Here is a 22152-nt window from a genome sequence, read left to right on the forward strand (position 1 = left end):
TTTTTTTTTAAAAAAAAATTACGAGATTGAGAGTGAGGAATAAGGGCCTGTTCTCTTACGTTGAAATTCAGTTCAGCTCAGCTCAGCTCAGCTCCTAATTTCCTTCTCTTATAAAATATTCATTTCAGTTCAGTTCAGTGAGCTTCCGTTTTGATTTTAGGATTCCGGGATCCCTAAAAGATCCATTAATTTTGGATGATAAACTCGTTTAGTTACTCGTACTCTTTACTTTTTAATAATCAACACTCTCGCCATTAGTTCAGTTGTTCTAAAACGTATCCTGTACACAATATACAAATAAATTCTGTACAATGCCAATCTCTCTCCTCCGTTACTGCCGGCGAACCACACCGTCGCCGGCGTATTCCTGGCATCTCCGGCAACTACGATCAGACGCGACGCTTGAAGCAATCGCAAAAGCCGCCGAAGAGAAAACGCCGGTAATAGCGCTATACAACTATCCTTCATTTTCCGGCGCATATTCAGCGCTTTTTGCTCACCTCTTCCACTCTCACCTTCGTCGTCCTTGCCTCATCCTCCCGTTTTCCTCCGTTGCTCCTTTCAGGTTTTTCTCTCACTCAATTTTTGCTGCTATTTTGTTGTTAATTGTAACAATTATGCAATTTCTTTGATTAAATTAATTAAAGTAGGTCTTGTGTAATCAGCAATTATCGCTTAGAATTTGTTCGCTGATTTATGATTCTGACCTAGATTAATTAGGTGCATTGAATTTGTTCATTGTTGTGCTAATTAATGTGTATCACTGGATAAATTGTGTTCTGCTCTGTATTTATTTGTTTTTGGTGTAATTTTAATTTTGTGCTAATCTTTTTTAGCTGTTGAGAAAATAAGAAATTTAATAATGAGATATGTAATTTGCATTTAATTCTACACAATCTTCATTTTTAGGCCAATTTTTGCTGTGATGATTTTTCTGTGTTACTCGGACTCTGGTGTTTCATGGATCATGGCTCATGTGATCATGTCCAAGGATCCGACTCGGCTATTTTGTGAAAAAAAATTATTGTTTTTCTGGCCCGAAATGAGTGTCCCAGTGTTTTAGTCTTATTACTGTTGGAATCTCTAGGACACTTGGACACTCCATATGCCAAAAAACATTGAGGAACCGACATAGTTACTTTGAGCTAAAATGAAGAGTCCAAGAAACATCTATTGTAGATTTGTAGATGCCAAAAGTGACCCAATTGTGATTGAAATTTGGAACATATGGATATGACATCTGCAATGCCTATTTGGTTGGTTGCTTATCAGTATAATAACCGTGTTATTTTTTTGTATTCAAAGTGACCAAAAATACTTCCTCAATTTTCAATATTATGCATAACTGAAGTACCTCCTTTTCTTCATGAATTTTGATTACCGTCCATTATCATTTGGAGATGGTATTGGGTAGTAATGGAAATTTATGAAGAAAAATACAAGTTGGATGATGAGGTTGTATTATTAAATAAAGATGTCAAAAGTTGACTCGACCCGAAATACCGACTCAAACCCAATTATTAACCGACCCATTTGAACCCGAAAAAATTGTGACTTAAACCCGACCTGAAACCAACCTTAGACCCGACTTGAAACCAACCCTAGACCCGAGTTGCCCAAATATGTGAGACCCGAACCCGAATCGAATGTAACCCGTAAATTATTAACATGAACCGAAATTGACCCAAATCCGTTTTAACCCGTTAAAACACGAATTTAACCCGACTTGTTACTAACCTCACCTGAATTAAACCCGACCCGTTCCTAACGCGACTCGAAATCAACCTGACTTGTTATTGACCTGACCCAAATTCAACCCAACTTGTTACTGACCCGACCCGAATTTTACCAGACCTATTACTAACCTGACCCAAAAATTTAACTCGATCTGTTACTAACCCAACTCGAAATCAACACGACTTGTTATTTACCCGACCTAAATTCAACCCAAATTATTCCTGATTTCAAGTCACCTTAAATGCAATTTAGACCACCTTATTATTGTTGATCAAAGCATTTTGTCTAGGGAGACCAAGTCAGTACAACCAAGCAAAAGAAAGGAGCATCATCCTCAAATTTAAGAGTTAAATATATATATATATATATATGTTGTATGGTCAAAAGAGATAATTATATTCCTAAATTATAGACTATAGTTCCCTAGTATATTGCCCATATATATTATAGTCAAAGGAAATAATTAGTTTGATAAAAATGATAATTGTCTATTTATAGTTAGTTAAACCCGAATATGACCCCACTTGGAAATGACTCGACCTGATTGTAACCTGCAATTTATTGACTTGAACATAACCCGACTCGAATCCAAAAATGACCTGAATTGAAAATGACCCAACCTGATTATAACCCGCAAATTATTGACTTGAACCGAACCCGACTTGAACTCGAGAATGACTCAACTTGAAAATGACCCGACATGATTATAACCCGCAAATTATCGACTTGAACCGAACTCGACTCAAACCCGAGAATGACCCGACCTGATTATAACTCGCAAATTATTGACTTGAATCGAACCTGACTCGAACCTGGGAATTACCCTAACTCGTTTGAACTCGTGAAAACCCGAATTAAACCCGACCTATTGCTCACCCAACCCGAATGTAACACAACCTGTTATTAACCCGACCCAAACACGATAAGAAGTATGACTCGATGTGACCCGACTAAAGCATGACCCAACCGAAACACGACCCACATAGGTTATGGAATTAATCCGAATTGACCCGACCCAAGTTGACCCGACCATCTCTTACCGGCCCAAACCCGACCCGTTTACCCGAATTGACAGTGCTACCCAAAACCTCCAAAATTTCTCAAAAAACGTGGATATTAGTCATCAATTTTGGAATTTATTGACTTTTAATTACCCGCAAATAAAAATTGCCGAAATGTTTACCATGATCCCTAATACTTTCCGGGAGTCCAATTGGGTAGGTGGAACCATCCAATTTGCCTTTAAACGACCAATTTTCTGGTTTACAACTTGCAGCAATTTCATTAACTCAAGCCTAACATTTATGACAACATATAGTGATCATAGATGGTTCCAAACGACATTATACGACCCTGAAATATATTCCATAAAATCTCAATTCTTTTCGACACCGGGCCCCGAAACAATCGAAATTTCTCAAAAAGCATGGATATTAGCCTTCAATTTTGGAATTTTTAGACTTTTTTTCGTCCGGATATAAAATTGCTAGAATGTTTACCATGGTCCCTAATACCCTTCGGAAATCCAATTGGGTGGGTAAAACCATCCAATTTGCCTTTAAACGACCAATTTACCGATTTACAACTTGTACCGATTTCATTAATACAAGCCTACCACGAACATTTATTACAATAAATTATGATCATATATGGTTTCAAACGACATAGTAAGACCCCGAGATGTATTCCCTAGAATTTCAAGACTTTTCGATACCGGGCCTCGAAAACTCCAAAAATTCTCAAAAAATGTGGATATAGCCTTCAATTTATGATTTTTTTTTCTTTTTTGGCCCGGAAATAAAAATTGCCGAAATATTTACTATGGTCTTTAATACCCTTTGGGAGTCCAATTGGGTGGGTGGAACCATCTAATTTGCGTTTAAACGACCAATTTACCGGTTTACAACTTGCGCCGTTTTCATTAACTCAAGTCTACCACAAACATTTATGACAACATATAATGATCATATATGCTTCCAAACGGCATTGTAAGACCCCGAGATGTATCCCCTATAATCTAAAGGCTTTTCGACACCGGGCTCCAAACCTCCAAAATTTCTCAAAAATCGTGGATATTAGCTTTCAATTTTGGAATTTTTTTAAGTTTTTTTCGCCCGAAAATTAAAATTTCCAAAATGTTTACCATGATCTCTAATACCCTCCAGGAGTCTAATTGGCTGGGTGGAACCATCCAATTTGCCTTTAAACGAACAAATTACCGGTTTACAACTTGCACCGATTCAATTAACTCAAGCCTACCACGAATATTTATGACAACTAATAATGATCATATATGGTTCCAAACGGCATTATATGACCCCGAGGTATATCCCCCAGAATTTCAAGACTTTTCGACACCGAGCCCTAAAACCTCCAAAATTTCTCAAAGTGTAGATATTAGCCTTCAATTTTGGAAATTTCAACTTTTTTTCGCCCGGTAATAAAAATTGCCGAAATGCCTATCATGTTCCCTTATACCCTCTGTGAGTCCAATTGAGTGGGTGGTACCATCCAATTTGCCTTTAGACGGCCAATTTACCGAATTACAACTTGCACCGATTTAATTAATTTAAACTTACCACGAACATTTATGACAACATATAATGATAATATATGATTCCAAACGACATTATATGACCTCGAGATGTATCCCCTAAAATCTCAAGCCTTTTGAACATCGTGTCCCGAAACTTAAAAAATTTGTAAAAAGGCGTGGATATTAGCCTTCAATTTTGGAATTTTTTTTCACTTTAATTTTGGAATTTTTTGACTTTTATTCGCCCGGAAATAAAATTTGCCGAAATGTTTACCATGGTTTCTAATACCCTCCGGGAGTCCAATTGGGTGGGTGGAATCATCCAATTTGCCTTTAAACGGCCAATTTACCGGTTTACAAATTGCACCGATTTCATTCACTCAAGCCTACCACGAACATTTATGACAACATATAATGATCATTTATGGTTCCAAACGGCATTATATGACACCGAGATGTATCTCTAATATCACATATCTTTTCGACACCGGGACCCGAAACCTTCGAAATTTCTAAAAAAGCATGGGTATTAGCTGTCAATTTTGGAATTTAAAATTGCCGAAATGTTTATAGTGGTCCCTAATACCCCCCGGGAAATTGGGTGGGTGGAACTATCTAATTTTTCTTTAAACGACCAATTTACCGGTTTATAACTTGCACCGATTTCATTAACTCAAGCCTACCACGAACATTTATCACAACAAATAATTATCATATATGGGTCCAAATGACATTATATGACCAAGAGATGTATTCCCTAGAATTTCTAAACTTTTATACACCGGGCTTCGAATACTCCAAAATTTCTAAAAAAGCGTGGATATTAGCCTTCAATTTTTGAATTTTTTGACTTTTTTCGCCCTAAAATAAAAATTGCCGAAATGTTTACCATGCTCTCTAATACCCTCCGGGTTTCCAATTGGGTAGGTTGAACCAACCAATTTGCCTTTAAACGACCATTTAACCGATTTACAACTTGCACTGATTTTATTAATTCAAGCCTACCAGTAACACTTATGACAACATATAATGATTATATATGGTTCTAAACGGCATTATATGACCCCGAGATGTATCCCCTAAAATCTCGAGTCTTTTCGTCAACGAACTACGAAACCTCCAAAATTTCTCAAAAAGCGTGGATATTAGACTTCAATTTTGGAAATTTTCGACTTTTTTTGGCCTGAAAATAAAAATTGACGAAATTTTTTAACATGGACCCTAATACCCTTCGAAAATCCTATTAGGTGGGTGGAACCATCTTATTTGCCTTTAAACGACCAATTTATCTGTTTACAACTTACCTGATTTCATTTTCTCAAGCCTACCACGAACATTTATGACAACAAATAATGGTCATATATTATTCCAAACGGCATTATATGACCCCCGAAATATATACCCTAGAATTTCAAGACTTTTCGACACCGGGCCCCGAAACCTCCAAAATTTCTCAAAAAGTGTGGATATTAAGCCTTTAATTTTGGAATTTTTCAACTTTTTTCGCCCGGAAATAAAAATTGCCGAATTGTTTATCATACTCCCTAATACCCTCCAGGAGTTCAATTCGGTGGATGGAACCATTCAATTTGCCTTTAAACGGCCAATTTACCGGTATACAACTTGCACCGATTTCATAAACTCAAGTCTACCACGAACATTTATGACAACATATAATGATTATATGTGGTTCCAAACGTCATTATATGACCCCGAGATATATTCCCTAAAATCACAAGGCCTTTCGACACCTTGATGCGAAACCTCTAAAATTTCTCAAAAAGCGTTGAGCCTTCAATTTTTGAATTTATTTACTTTTTTCGCCCGCAAATAAAAACTATCGAAATTTTTACCATGGTTCCTAATACCCCTCGGGAGTTCAATTGGGTTGGTTGAACTATCCAATTTGCCTTTAAACAGCTAATTTACCGGTTTACAACTTGCACCGATTTCATTAAATCAAGCCTACCGCGAACATTTATGACAACATATAATGAACATAAATGGTTCCAAACGGCATAATATGTCCCTGAAATGTATCCCCATAAAATTTAAAGGCTTTTCGACACCGAACCTCAAAACTTGCAAAATTTCTCAAAAACGTGGATCTTAGCCTTCAATTTTGGATTTTTTTTTTACTTTTTTCGTCAGAAAACAAAAATTGCCGAAATGTTTACCATGGTCCCTATTATCCTCCGGAAGTCCAATTGGGTGGGTGGAACCTTCCAATTTGCTTTTAAACGGCTAATTTACCGGTTTACAACTTGCAACGATTTCATTAACTAAAGCATACCACGAACATTTATGACAACATATAATGATTATATATGGTTCCAAATGGCATTATATGACCCCATATGTATTCCCAAAAATATCAAGACTTTTCGACACCGGGCTCCGAAACTTCCAAAATTTCTCAAAAAGCGTGGATATAAGCTTTCAATTTTGGAATTTTTTGACTTTTTTTTTTCTCGGAAATAAAAATTGCCGAAGTTTTTAATATGGTCCCTAATATCCTCCGGGAGTTCAATTAGTTGGGTTGAACTATCCAATTTGCCTTTAAACGACCAATTTACCGGTTTACAACTTGCACCGATTTTATTAAATCAAGCCTAGCACGAACATTTATTACAACATATAATGATCATAAATGGCTCCAAACGACATTATATGACCCCGAGATGTATCCCCTAGAATTTTAAGACTTTTCGACACCGGTCCCCGAATCCTCCAAAATTTCTCGAAAAGCGTGGATATTAGCCGTTAATTTTATAATTTTTAACTTTTTTTCTCCCGTAAATAAAAATTGTCGAAATGTTTACCATGATCCCTAATACTGTCTGGGAGTCCCATTGGGTGGGTGGAACTATCCAATTTGCCTTTAAACGACCAATTTCCTGGTATACAACTTGCACCGATTTCATTAACTCAAGCTTACCACAAACATTTGTGATAACAGATAATGATCATATATGTTCTAAACGACATTATATGACCCCGAGATGTATCCCCTAGAATTTCAAGACTTTTTGACACTGGACCCTAAAACTTCTAAAATTTCTCAAAAAGCGTAGATATTAGTCTTTAATTTTGTAATTTTTTGACTTATTTTCGTCCGGAAATAAAAATTGCCGAAATGTTTACCATGGTTCCTAATATCTTCCGGGAGTCCAATTGGGTTGGTGGAACCATCCAATTTGCCTTTAAACGACCAGTTTACTGGTTTACAACTTGCACGAATTTCATAAACTCAAGCATAGTACGTACATTTATGACAACTTATAATGATCATATATGGTTCCAAACGACATTATATGACCCTGAGATGTATCCGTTAAAATATCAAGAGTTTTCCACACTGGTCCCCGAAACCTCCAAAATTTTTCAAAAAACGTGGATTAGCCTTCAATTTTGAAATATTTTGATCTTTTTCGCCTGGAAATAAAAATTGTCGAAATGTTTATCATTGTCCCTAATACATTTCGAGAGTCCAATTGGGTGTGTGGAACCATCCATTTTGCCGTCAAACAACCAATTTATCGGTTTACAACTTGCACCAATTTCATTAATTCAAGTCTACCATGAACATTTATGACAACAAATAATGATCATATATAGTTCCAAACGACATTATATGACCCCGAGATGTATCCCATAGAATTTCAAGACTTTTCGACACCGGGCTTCGAAACCTCCAAAATTTCTCAAAAAACGTGGTTATTAGCCTTCAATTTTGGAATTTTTTGACTTTTTTTTGTCCGAAAATAAAAATTGCCAAAATGTTTACCATTGTCCTTAATATCCGACGGGAGTCCAATTGAGTGTGTGGAACCCTCCAATTTGCTGTTAAACGACCAATTTACCGTCTTACAACTTGCACCGATTTACCGATTTACAACGGCCAATTTTATTAAATTGCACCGAACCCGAGTTGAACCGAAATTGACCCTAACCCGTTTTAACCCGTCAAAACCCGAATTTAACCCGACTTGTTACTAACCTGAAATCAGCCCGACCCATTCCTAACCCGACCCGAATTTAACCTAACCTTTTACACACCCGACCCGAAATCAACCTGACTTGTTATTGACCTGACCTATATTCAACTCGACTTGTTATTGACCTTACCCGAATTTTAATATACCTATTACTTACCCGACACAAAAATTCAACCTGATTTGTTACTAACCTGACTCGAAATTAACACGACTTGTTATTGACCTGACCTAAATTCAACCCAAATTGTTCCTGACCCGATTTCAAATCACCTTAAATGCAATTTAGACCACCTTATTATTGTTGATCAAAGCATTTTGTCTAAGGAGACCAAGTCGGTCCAGCAAAAGAAAGGAGCATCATCCTCAAATTTAAGAGTTAAATATAGTATATATTTGTTCTATTGGTCAAAGAAGATAATTATCTTCCTAAATTATAGACTATAGTTCCCTAGTATATTGTCATACATATTATAGTCAAAGGAAATAATTAGCTTTATAGCTAAAATCATAATTATCTATTTATAGTTAGTTGAACCCGAATATGACCTGACTTGGAAATGACCCGACCTGATTGTAACCTGCAAATTATTGACTTGAACAACCCGACTTGAATCCAAGAATGACCTGACTTGGAAACGGCCCAACCTGGTTATAACTCGCAAATTATTGACTTGAACCGAACCCGACTTGAACCCGAGAATGACCCGACTTGAAAATGACCCGACCTGATTATAATTCACAAATTATTGACTTTAACTGAACCCGACTCAAACCCGAGAATGACCCGATCTGATTCTAACCCGCAAAATTATTGACTTGAACCGAACCCGACTCGAACCCGAGAATTACCCTAACCCGTGTAAACCCAAATTAAACCCAACCTATTGTTCACCCGACCCGAATGTAACCCGACCTGTTATTAACCCGACCTAAACCCGACCCAAACCTGATAAGAAGTATGACCCGACATGACCCGACTCAAGCATGACCCAACCCAAACCCGACCCGCATAAGTTATGGAATTAATCCGAATTGACCCGACTCGAGTTGACCCGACCCACTCTTACCTGACCCAAATCCGACCCGTTTACCCGAATTGACAACTCTATTACTAAATACTAATTTCCATTTACATTAGGATGATACCTGCTAAATTACATTTAAATTTATTTCCATTACCACCATTCACTTTCCACCTACAAAACAGTGTAGTAACCGAAGAAAAACTGATAATGTTTCCTTCCCCCACCCCCCCCCCCCCATTTTTTTTGGGATTAGGCTTTTATGAGATCCGAGATCTTTATAAATATTAACAAATGATTTGCTAAAGTACTGTCTTACTACTCTTACACCAACTTTGTGTATGATGAATCCTGATGTCAGGGTGGAAGATTTGTGTTATGAAGGACTCAAGACATGCTATTTCCTTGACTTCATTGGTCCAAGAGGATTTGCTGTTGAGCTTTGGCGGAGGACAGCATGCAAGTAAGCCATAAATAATCCTTCGTCGTTGGACTGCTCTATTATGTATAGATAGGCTTCTTAAATTGGGAGGTTGACCTTTTGTTTTTTCTGACTTTTGATACCAGAGTGATATGCTTTGATCATAGAAACTCAACACTTCCAAAGATCCCTTCTGTTGAGGATTGTTCTGGAAAACTCACATTTCATGTTGATGTTGGGAGGAGTAGTGCAAGGGCTGTTTTTGAATATTTTTCTGGCCAGCTTGAATACACAAAATCACCTGATGGAAATGTTAGTCCATAGACATGTTTCCCTGTAATATTCTTTATGCGTATATGCATTATTGATTCTATTAGAAAGCATCATTTACTTTGCCTTTTGCAGGGTCTGGTTAATGGTCTGCTAAACTCAAATGATCAATGTCGTATGGAGTTACTCTTGAACTATCTTGAAGATGGAGATTTACGCCAATGGAGATTGCCTGACGTTCGGGCTTTCAATATTGGGATTTCAGAATGGAGGTCAAAGCTGAACTGCATCACCAATCCTCACATGTATGACCAGGTGAGTAGGGAAAAATCTGGATTTGAAAGTTGAAGTATAATCTTTGATCATGGGGTTTCTTGTTTTCTTTTTTATGAAATTTTCTTTGAGAAAAAAGCTGAATTAGTTGCGCCTGTCTAGCAATGTAGTCTTTATGGTGTAGTTGCTTCTGTCAAAACTGGTTGGAGCAACGCATTATAGTCATATTTATTAGCACTATATGGACCTAGCATATTGCTCCTCCTTCAATAGTTATTCAAATTGCTACTTGGAAGGACACCCTATGTAAAATTATTGATTTCTTGACAAGAAATGCATGTGCATTTTCATGTTATGGAAGTAAGAGAGTTTGTTTGGTGGCATAAGCTCTAGTGAGATGGTCTGGATTTTGTCTTTGCATAAAGTACCTGCCTATACTTCAGTGACCTCCTATGCTTATGGGGAGATTTGTTTTGATAGCTTGGGTTCGTTGGAATAAACCAGCCTAGTATGTTCTGCTATGTGCCAGTTGCAGATTAGCTATGTGCAACTTGGAAAGAATAAGGGGAAAAAGTCTCTTTGTAATTGGGTGTGCTTGGCCATTCTCTGGGTTTTGCTTGTTTGGATAATAATGATAGATTTCATTTGAATATACTTCTTATATGCTATTAGCAGGGCCTTTTGGAATAGCCTGATAAAATCATATCTGTGGCATTTTTATCGGGGTCAATCTTTGGTGATCTTCCTAATAAACACTTAAATGCACTTCTTTTCCTTGTAAATATTAATAAAGTCATTCTTTGCCTGAAGGTATCTTTTGTGTCAGTTCTTGCATTTACATCAAGCTTGTTATTTGTTAGGCTTCCAAAACAGCATCGAATACCTTAATCAGTGAATGTAGTAATGAGTGGCATTATTGGGCTTGATGACATTATATGAATTTGATCATGTGTGTGTGTGTGTGTGTGTGTTTCCCTTCTTTGAATAATTCGTTAATTACCACCTGAATGCAGCTATTGGAGATGAATGTAAAGGCGCTGCTAACCAAGGGAAACTCTGAAATTTCAGCTCAAAAGGATGCTGCAAAAGTGTTTCTAGAAAAATCTTTTAAACTTCGGCTAGGTCGAGGATTCTATGGGGAGTGCCTGGTAAGTTTTTGACAGATTGCATGCTTTTAAATCTGTATTATCTGACAGTTTTTTTTTTTTTCCCCCTCTTGCTACCTGATTCCCTCTGCTGATTCCAAAAAAATAAAAATTGTAAAATTTCTTCAATGATTTCATCAATAAGATATAATCATTGTTTTAAGTCCAAACCATACCCCCCCCCCCCCCTCTTTTTTTTTTTCTTTTTTTTTTTTGGGGGGGGGGGGGGACTTATGTCTCCTTATAAATTACATTATTTATTATGTTTATTTATCAGGGAGTAAGAGCTGATAGCAATCCAGACCTCAGTGATGAAATTGGGAAAGAACTTAGTTTAAGGAGTGCTGCAGCTGGCTTAAGGTAACTTATCCAAAACTTGTAAAACTGGCGACCTATGGTAGATGTTTACATTATAGCAAGGGCATGAGCCAATGAGAGGCAAAGTTGTATGCTATAATGCTATGCACAGGCCAAGTTTTGAAAGGGGTACGACACAGCTTGACCAGTAGGCCTTCATCAAAATTGTTTTTCTCGTTACTATATAGTTTGTATTATACTTAAAATTTAAAAAAAAAATAAAAAAATTACATTAATCAAAATTTACAATAGAATTTTGGGGATAAGAATTGACTGTTCTGATTAGAATACTCCTCTGCTTTTAATTATATTAAGACATGTTTTTTTTGCTCTTGATTCTTATACAGAAAAACGATATTGCTTTTAATTGTTAGCTGCACTGGAAATTTCTTGATCATATTGTTATTATTCTGCACCCAGGAATTACTCTTATTCATTGTAATCTTCTGATATTTCTTTTTGCCCAGGCCTGTAGGAGCTGTTGTCTTTATGCAACGTAAGAACTTGAAAATGTGTCTGAGAAGTATGGATGGAAATACAGACACCTCAGAGATTGCGAAGGTGTCACTTTAATCATTGTGTTCTAGTCACTTTCCCTTTCCTAATTTGAGTTTCTCATTCTCTTTGGATGCTTGAGAAGAAGCACTGTCATTTCTCATTAGCATTTTTGCTCCTTTATCCTGTAGGCCTATGGCGGTGGAGGTTCGCCTAGTTCTAGCTCCTTCATCATAAGGATGGATGAATATAACCAGTGGCTCTCGGTCAATTTATCAAGTTGATTGTAAGTACATCGTATTACTTACATCATTTACGTATAAATGTTGTCATTATTCTGTCTGGAATTAATAGTTACATTTGTCGCAAATACTGTTTCATGGTGTCTAAGGAAGCTGCCACCTTTTTAAAAATAGTAATATCTTGCTATTATAGTCCCAAAATTCTCCCTCGTTAATTTGAGTTCTCGGGAGTTAAGAAAATGGCTAAAGTCAAGTCATGTCACTTCTTATTTATGAGTCGTGAATCTTTATACAATGAACATTCTTTTTTGCTATTATAGGCTTTGAAATGGTTGCCCCCCTTTATTCTTTTACTTGTTGGCAACTTGCATTTACTCAAAATAATAAATTTATTAATGGCCTTTGGCAGTTTGACTGCCATTGGAGTTATTTTTATACCTCTTTTACGTTCTACCTAATTTCTAATCTTCTATTTTGGATTTTACAATCTGTGCTTCCTAAACAAATGGAAATTTCCATATAACTTTCTCAAATATCTTTCACCAGAATTTAGAAATCTGTTTAAGATGCTCAGGGAGACATTCAAATTAGATTACACATGGTATCAAATTTCTCCATGGCTCTATGCTTTACTGAAGTAATATTGCTCTGTTGCTAACATCTAAAATTGAGGTGTGAATGTTAATAATGCACTTGGGTTCTTTCCCCTTTTTTGGTCATAAGTATTCACAATCTCAAGCTATTACACTAAATCCTGTCAAACAAATCTATCATAGATGTAAAAGAACTAGTAAATAGGGCATCCATCAACCACTATGCCTTTAGCTGTTGGACATGTTGCCAAACTGCAGTGCTCACTATTTGTACCCCACCAGTTCAAGCTTTTATTTTCCACTCCTAGTGAGAAATATAACAGAACTCCCATGAAGGCAACCCCAGCATCCAAAGCTGCTGAAAGAATGTAATTGTATCTCTGCCACCAATGCTTTCTGTAACGGAAGACAAAGAAGTTGAAAATTGTTCCAACTATGATCCAGGCATTATAGTTTACAGTTGTTGCTGGTGGCATATAGGCTGTAGCCCCAAGAAGGACAGGCAGGTTAATTAGTGGTATCCATGACTTTTCAGGGAATGCCTTGTGAAAGAGCCAAACTATTATTGGTCCTATTGCCCCTCCTACAAAGAACCAGTTCATAGCTTTGTAAGTTCCAAGATCTCCAAAAATTCTCCTAGGACCAACCAAGCCCCATATGACAGAAGCATCAAAAAATACACGGTCACCAGGACAAGTCCAAGGGCTATCAGCTGGAAGCAGACTGTCCTCGCATATATTATGAATTGAGTTGAGCAACCACCACGCTACTGAAATGTTGATGGTACCAGCAAAAATGGTTCCTATGAACTGGCAGGTCATATAAAGAGGTTTACTGTAGTAAGATATGATGTTATCGATAAATAAAGCAGGAATTAATTGTAAATGATTCTGAAAATGCTTGAGTAGCTGCAGTCTGACTTAAGTGTGGGATATGGCTGGTAGAGTCCATGTTACTAACTTGGTGAGAAGTATACCTGAACCAAAAACATTGATCTTGGTGGGATCTTCATGTAGTGGCCTAGCTTGAAATCACTGAGGAAAGAAACAGCTTGCGACATGCTCATATAACCATAAACCTTGAAGCATACGTTGGCAATTGGTTTTCCTGGTAATATGAGGCCCATAACATACTCTGTTATTATGTTCAGTCCTGGTGTCTGCAGATAGCATGAAAAAAGACGGGTTATATAGGTGGTTGTGTGGATAAATTTGATATTCTCATAGGAAGAGGTTGCTTCTATTTCACTGCACACTCTTGAATTTCTAAGGTCTGAGCTTAGACTTTGACTTGGGTTTTTTATGCAATATATGCTATAATGATATGGAAGTAATCTAGTTAGGTATATTATGATATGTTATAATAAAGTTTACTAATAGTAGTATAGAATTACCAACAATAATGGTCAAAGTTTGGCCTTGGAGATCATGAAAAGTTAGCGTGATATTAATTTAGAGGCAAAAGGAATATGAAACTATGAAAGAAGCCTACCTTTCCAACTTCCCAAGCTAACTGGCTACTGGATTGTGTTTTGTTATTTTTACATTTCCATGTAGTTTGTTACTAAATTGTTTTCTTATGCAATTTTCTCTGTTTTTAAGTCCAACGAAGGTGGTTCCTCATGAAAGAAGTGTTTCAGAACTTATACATCAGTGAATCACTTTGACCTTATGTTTTCTTATAAGATTATATGTCCAAAAAAAGCTGGGTCATTGTAAAATCCTCAAACGCACGGTTACTGTTTAGGACAAAAATATATCTTTCTTTTGGGTTTGGTAACTTACAAGCTTGGTTTAGTGAATTGCAAAGTCTTGTGAAGTTACGATGAATGACATGAAATTGAGACACAACTCAGTATTGATGTTGGCATTCAGGAAATAATCAGTGAATTATTATGCTTAAAATTAAAGAGAGATATGGAGTAAATACTTTTTAATTGCAGAGAATTATTGAGATGCTGGAGTATGCTACCACTTACCACGTTTGTTGTGGCAGTTATGATGCTGATGGGGAGAGTGAATATGAATGCAATGCCACAAGCAAAGAGGAGAGCCCACCAAGGAATCTGAACTTGTTCTTTCAAGAAGATAGAGAGCAGAAAAGAAATTGTTATTGTCAACCCAAGAAGAGCGTAGAACCACCATGCTGGTATGTCTTTATAGTTTTTCATTAGTTTCGTATGAATATCCTCCTTGCTTTTGTATGATGCTTGGTACCTTTCATAGATCTCCCTGTTTGTTGAACAATTTACCACAAGTCAGATTAGACATACCATGACTGTTGTCATTCTTATACTGGGGGAAATACATTTCAAAAATTATTCTTATTTGTTTGAGTATAAGGGCCAAATTCAAACTTTCTCCTTTTATATGCTAAATGTTCTTGTAAGATTCTTTTCTCCCAAAGTCCCAATGTTTAATCTTATTACTCTGCAAAATTCCAGCTAGAAGTGACAATAATTATAAGCCTGGAGTTAATAAACCCAATGAGCAAGACTCAAAGCCAGTTCCATAAGCCCAATGAGCAGGACTTTAATAACTGGCTTTTTATTGACAAAAATTATGATTGCTTAATTCCACTATCACAAAGTTGACCCACACTAAACTTTCAGTCTTGATGCAGCATATCTTGTTTGTGTTATTTGGAGAGATTTAATTATCAGAAATTCAGAACAAATCTGTTTAAAAATTTACGATGTCTTAATGCAGCATGTCTTTTTTTGTCTTAGAAGGAGAGCTTACATTATTTGAACAAATCTGTTTAATTAAATTATTATTGCCTGATTTCACTAATAATCACAAAGTTGAACCCACACTGAATTACCAGTCTTAATGCAGCATGCTTGGTTTAAGGAGAGATTTAATTATAAGAACAAATCTAGTAAAAAAAAAAAAGAATCCACAAGAGTTGAGTAATAATATTACCTTCCGTGAAAGAAACCCACATGAGTAAGAGTGGCAGCTATGGTTGCGAAGCCAAAGCCATAAGTTAGAGCAAAAAATGTGCTCATGTGGATCTGTCCTTGCTTTGCATATTGTGTCTGATCTAACTCAAATTGGTCATTGACTATTGCTGATATATTATATATTTGACCATCAGCTGAGAATAAATGTGAGGAGAAAATGGGAAACTTGCGAGCACTATACAAGTCCAGTCCCCAGTATGCAATGGGCATGAAGATATATATTATCAGAACATAACCTACGCACACATTTGCAATGGCGAAGAATGGGGTTATGAGGGGGCTAAGTAAAAAGGAGGCTACAGCAGACCAGTCTAGTGTTATGGCTCCAAGACCAAGGCCTTTCATGCCTGAGCCTAGCTGTTGGGCAGTAACAGATCTGGAGAATACCCAGCAGACCCATGATATGCTTGTGAGAGTTGAGAACAAGTAACCTGGGACTGCGTACCACACAAAGCTGCATGTTAGTGCAATCAGGAAGAACTTTGCCCTTGATGTGCGTCTTTCATCTTTGTCATCCTTTTCATGCAAGGCCCTGCATAAAATTGAAAAACCAGTAGTTATGTTAGGATAGACATCCTTATATTTTGTTCAAACTTACTTTGCTGATTGATCAGCTGCAGTTGAAATATTTTGTTGTTTCAGAAGTAGAGTTGGTTGTTTGGATTAATATGGTACTTAGATTGCTAACAATTTTATTTTCATAATAAAAGAAAGATAAACTAAACGCGTTGTTCACTTATTTGGATGCAGATTTGCTGCTTATGATTATGTGATTATCTGTTCAAGCGCTTATGGTACTGCAATATGGTGTAGATTGCTTCGTTTCTTTCGCAGCGGGTGCATCACAAAGCAACCTTCCATTACATATATTTGGAACCGGGATCACGACACTGATACATACTTTATATCAGAGTTGATTGGGTATAATACAGAAGCTTTCTTGATTAAATGGTCTCGGAATCATGGATATTCATTCATACTTCCTCCTGACCCATACATGCATAATCTTCGCAAGCTTAGTGTTTATGCTTACATATTAGCAGTAATTCAGTAAACAGTTGCTCACATGTCCATGTGAAAACATTTTAAAGTTTTTTCTTCAGTTTTGAATATTTGGACGATTTGGTAAGTGGCTTTGGGTCATAGCCGTCAAACTAGACCTTGACATGAATCTAGTGCATTGTCCACTTCTATCAATAACAATTTTTGGAAGAACTATGCACTATACCATAAACGTCTATACAATATAAACATGTTGCTTTTACTACAACTTTGTGTGTAAATTGTCATTAGTTTGGCATGCGGCCATGTTAGACTGATGTCAATTCATTAATTTGCATTTTCACAACTTGATATATTATTTCTTATCATGTTATGCTGATAGGGATAATCCGAGGACTATCTTTCCAAGTATCTAATCAAATAAAGAGATAACTTCCGTTTGTCGGTTAAACCGACCTCAATTACCAGAATATGAGTTTCAGTCCAACCTAACGGTTGCAAGTTATTTTGTGGAATGGGTCACTTTGTTTTAAGTCGGGTTAGTTTTTAACATTTAATTGTGTACATAATTTTTAAGTAGATTGTAGATCATTTGAATTACGTTTTGGATTTGATAAGCTTCTCATGAAGCCATGAAAGTGGACCAAATATGAGAGTGATATCTCATGGACCATGGCCTAGAATTGCTAGAAGCGATCAAGCAGTAACAGCCAATTTTAGTAACCAGTGTACAAGATGCTAATTTGTTACTATTATCATCTTTTCCCACCGTCTTCTGCTGCTGCAGTCCTTCGCATGCTAGTATATTTTGTCTTTGTTTTACCCCCTAAAATTGATTGAATGTCCTCTTCTCTATTTTATACCTCATTTCAATGTGATTTTCTCCACACTTTTCAAGGGGGATTATTGCAATCTTGATATGATATTTCTCTGTTTTAACGCGTAACTTTGAGGAAAAATGTGTCAATATGTAATTACTTCGTATTTTGTAGTAAGTTTAAATCACTTTACAATTTACTTTATTTTAGATATCAATTGAAGCGAACATGGCATAATACAGTATAGTATAAAACTAGTCTCTATTTTGTTGCCTATCGCAAGAGGTCGTAATCGATGATGCCTGGCCATAATCATATAGATGGAAAGCGATGAGGCAACCAATATTTTAATTTTTATATGGTGTAAAATTTGTACTTTATATAAAATTGTAACCATTGCAACTCTCATACGTCTTTATTTCTATTTTAAATAGAATGGATGGTACTAATTTTAGGAACATCAATTATTGGGGTAATGGTCTTTTTAGTGCATTTTCCCTCTAAAATCACCATAAATGCCCTTTTTAGTGCATTTTTTTAGTGCATTTTTAGTGCATTTTCCCTCTAAAATCACCTTTTTAGTGCAACTCTCATACCATCTCATGAATGCCCTTTTTAGTGCATTTTCCCTCTAAAATCACCATAAATGAAGTCTTGAGTATTGATGTTACTTTGATGCAATATTTTGAATTTTCTGATGTTGTGGTTTCTTCGGAATAGTACTACTTTTAAGAAGAGTTTAATGAATCTATATACATTTATGTCAAGGTCGCCATCACCTAGGTTAGAAATTTTACTCAATATGAGATTGTCCATTAAACTAAACAAATACATTTTTGTATATGGACTTATCTTTTTACTCTTCTTTTCCAACATTAATTTATGGGGTAATTAAAAAATTAATTCTATATAGTAGTAATTACTTTATTTTAATAAATGCTTTGTGAGCCATTTCTCACCAAGATAATGATGAGACTAGTATAAAATAAGAGGAAAGAAATTAATCAACCACCTTCTTATCAAGTTGGCTTACTATTTCTCACCTCCTTTTTATACAAGTTTCCTATTCCTTCTAATTCACACAATACAATTGTATTTAACGTCTTCAATTAGCCATTAATAATAGTACTAAGGAAACGAACACTTTTTAATATTGATAATTAAACCACTTGCCTGAAAAGAGAGACTTGGACAAGAGTGTTTGGCCACCACATATGAGCAGGCTCCACTACGTACTTCCTCATTAAACCTGCCCAACCGTAACCCAATACCTGAAGAGGAATATAATTGATTAATTAGGCATAATAATTTTAAGTTACTAATAATTTTATCCTATTATTTTCCAATATACATTTGAGCGTACAGTACAATAATGTATTTTTTAAAAAAAAATTATATACTTGTATATATATATAAATAGTTAATTAATTCCTTAAGTCATCCTAAGAAAACAATCACCAAGATGGACCACGTCACTTTCTTTTAATTATAACCAATAATTCACTAATTGATAAGTTCATAAAATCATAAGTATGATTATATGAGTGTATAATTCATAATTGTACTACTGATCGAAAATTAACTTGTATTATATGGGTGTATAATTCATAATTTCTGGAATTCGGACTTAATTTAGGAGAATTTTATACTTCTACGTTGTATACCACCATTATAGATTATTCAATAGTCAGTCTAAACTCTAAACTAAATCAAGTATATTAGTGAGAAAAGTCATGTCACTCTGCTTTACTTAAAACTCCTCTTTGGTATTCGCTTATTTTTTATTTTTTATTTTTTTTCTTATGTAATACTCCGTATTTATATATATAATTCGTATTCAATTATTACAATAACATGCATGATGTATACGTACGTAGTGCAATATCTTAGACAAAAAAAATTACGATAACAGGCATGAATGCATGATATATACAACATTTAACATTAAGACAAAACAAAGTGGCATGTATTAAAATAAAGTACAATATTAATCATATAACCTAATTAATGAAAAAAAAGATGTATTTAACCTTTTATTTCTTCTTAATTTGATTCCTTCCAATCCATAATCATCACCCCTTCCCTTCCCTAAACCCTTGAAGAAGGTATTTTCTTTTGTATTGTTTTCTTGAAGACACGTCACTTACTTTCCACTTTTAGCAGGCTTTTCCTTTTCACACCTTTATCAAATGGGACAACTTAATCTTTCTAGATTTATATATAAGAATTTTTTACTCTTAGCTTTTTTTCACTTTCACTAGTTTCACATACTTCTTGCATAAAGTTTATTAAAAAGGTAAATTAAAAACATCAACTAATTTTGTTCTTAGGTTGTTAATTGTACTTGTACCACCTCCGTTTCATATTGGCCATGTTTGGTAAATAGTTTTTTGGTGGCTTTTTGGTTAGCTTTTGGCTTTTTTATGAGGTCAAACAGCCAAAAAATGTGTTTGGTAATTGACTTTTTAGCCAGTGAAAAAGCTGGCTTTTAAGCCAAAATGAAGAAGCTGCTTTGAGTAGCTTTTTTGTTGGCTTTTGGCTTGTTGGCCCACAAATTATCTAATAAACAGCCAACTACCAACAATTAATTTACCAAACATTTTTATAAACAGCCAGCTTTAACAGCCAATTTCAAAAGCCATTATAAACAGCCAAATTAAACATACCAGCTGGTCAAACAAACCAAGTGAACCAGACAACAGCCAACCGCCAACAGCCATTTGCCAAAATTATTTGAAACTATTAGACATTTTTTCTTTCTACTATATGTCAAACCGTTGCAAATAATACGGAGGTAGCATATCAGTATATTTAATAATTAAAAAAAGCGAGCCTCACATATGACAATAATGAGCTCACTGAGTCACCGACTAGCCACCTCTATTTATAATTGTTCACTACTGCTCATGCACATGTGAAGGTTCATTTCTCAAATCTTATCATATGAATTTGAAAGAATTATAATTATAATGACAACTTTGATTTACTATAACTTATGCATAATAAGTATTAATAACATAATAACAAGTGACAGTAATTTTGTCACGGTTAGTTTCGTGAATTATTAATGATAATCTTTATTTATTTATACACGTACGTATGTATGACACGACACGACAACTGTATGAGCATAAAATATAATAATGGATGATTAATACATACCTGAGTAGTAATAATGAGGATCCAAGCAGCCAAAAATGAGATATTTCGTTTATAAAACGCCTTAATAATATTGACAATACCAACAGCGTAAGCTGATCCATTACCAAAAGCACTACCAGCATTAGCAAATATGGTTATTAACACATGTTCTTTCACGTTAAACGGACCCGGGTTAAGTGAAAATGACCGGGGTCCGAACCCGGGGATACGAAACTGGGTCTGGGGTAGGATTCGAGCCATTAGATGACCAATGGGTAGGGTGGCTACTTGGACCGTGATTTGTGTTATAATAAGGGGTTCAGTCCTATAAGAAAAAAATTGGTTAAGAAATGAAAGTAGCCCACAAGAAAGTAGGCCCAAGAACCACATACGGAAGGTCCATACGGGTAGGTTTGGGTCATCGGTGTTCGTGACGGTTAGACGTACCTCCTCGATTGGGGAGATATCGTCGTCGCTCAGGTCGGGTTTGGGTTTCTCTAGGTCGGGTTGGTGGGTTTGGAGTTCAAAGGAACCCATGGGAGGAAATGGAGTAGCTAGCACAAAATTTAGAGAGGAGAAAAAAAGACTTTTGAAATTGGTAAGCCTCACTAGAATATGTAATAGTTTTTATATAAGGTGGCAAGGTGAAGTTGGATTTTTTTGAAGAAATGGATGATAAATGACAGCTATTATTTTAAATGCTACTATATAAATTAAGATAAAATGCCAACAGTTAGGGAAGATTATATAGGTGGGTTATGTTGACTTTTTATTAATTGGTAAAAAAATGTTGAGGAGAGAACTATATATATCTATTTGTGGATGAACATATCTTGTTTTCTAGGAGTATTAACAAAAGGATATTTTAGGGAAAACAAAAAAAGAAAACACTCTAGTGAATGTATGTGATTTCTCGCCTCAATTTACTACTCTGATTTTTTTTATTTGGCCTGTCTCAATTTATTTGTTTCGCTTTTATGTTTTTTCTTTAAGAAAATTTTCTCTTAATCAAACTAGGTTTTATAATAACACCCTGTGTAAAATAATTATGGAGCAAGTAAATTGAGGCCGAAGAAACAACAAATTAGAAAATGATGTAAGTGGGAAAAAGGGTTGCTTATAATAATGATGAATGAG

The 22152-nt window shown here is 35.6% G+C and overlaps 2 protein-coding genes across 3 annotated transcripts; one reads left to right on the top strand and one right to left on the bottom strand.

The window, feature by feature from the left end:
* The first annotated feature begins 225 nt into the window (after positions 1-225).
* LOC145559182 (uncharacterized) lies at positions 226-15223 on the top strand. 2 transcript variants are annotated; one of them, XM_081620613.1, is made up of 9 exons: positions 226-565; positions 9655-9756; positions 9861-10026; positions 10168-10299; positions 11271-11405; positions 11680-11762; positions 12227-12320; positions 12446-12540; positions 15085-15223. In XM_081620613.1, exons 1-8 carry the CDS (start codon positions 312-314, stop codon positions 12536-12538), a joined length of 1059 nt encoding a protein of 352 aa, XP_081476739.1. In that variant the 5' UTR covers positions 226-311; the 3' UTR covers positions 12539-12540; positions 15085-15223. The 2 variants fall into 2 exon arrangements, with proteins under 2 accessions (XP_081476739.1, XP_081476738.1); XM_081620612.1 differs by having other exon boundaries at positions 227-565; positions 10120-10299.
* Positions 13017-21626, bottom strand: LOC145559181 (oligopeptide transporter 4-like). Its single transcript, XM_081620611.1, has 6 exons — positions 21037-21626; positions 19048-19145; positions 16014-16586; positions 15068-15320; positions 14066-14248; positions 13017-13898 (listed from the first exon to the last, which is right to left on the bottom strand). The coding sequence occupies exons 1-6, from the start codon at positions 21550-21552 to the stop codon at positions 13284-13286; spliced, it is 2238 nt and encodes a 745-aa protein (XP_081476737.1). The 5' UTR covers positions 21553-21626; the 3' UTR covers positions 13017-13283.
* Between the last annotated feature and the right edge of the window lie 526 nt (positions 21627-22152).

This window comes from Chenopodium album, chromosome 9 (genome assembly GCF_948465745.1).
Source record: "Chenopodium album chromosome 9, dcCheAlbu1.1, whole genome shotgun sequence".
Lineage (NCBI taxonomy): Eukaryota > Viridiplantae > Streptophyta > Magnoliopsida > Caryophyllales > Amaranthaceae > Chenopodium > Chenopodium album.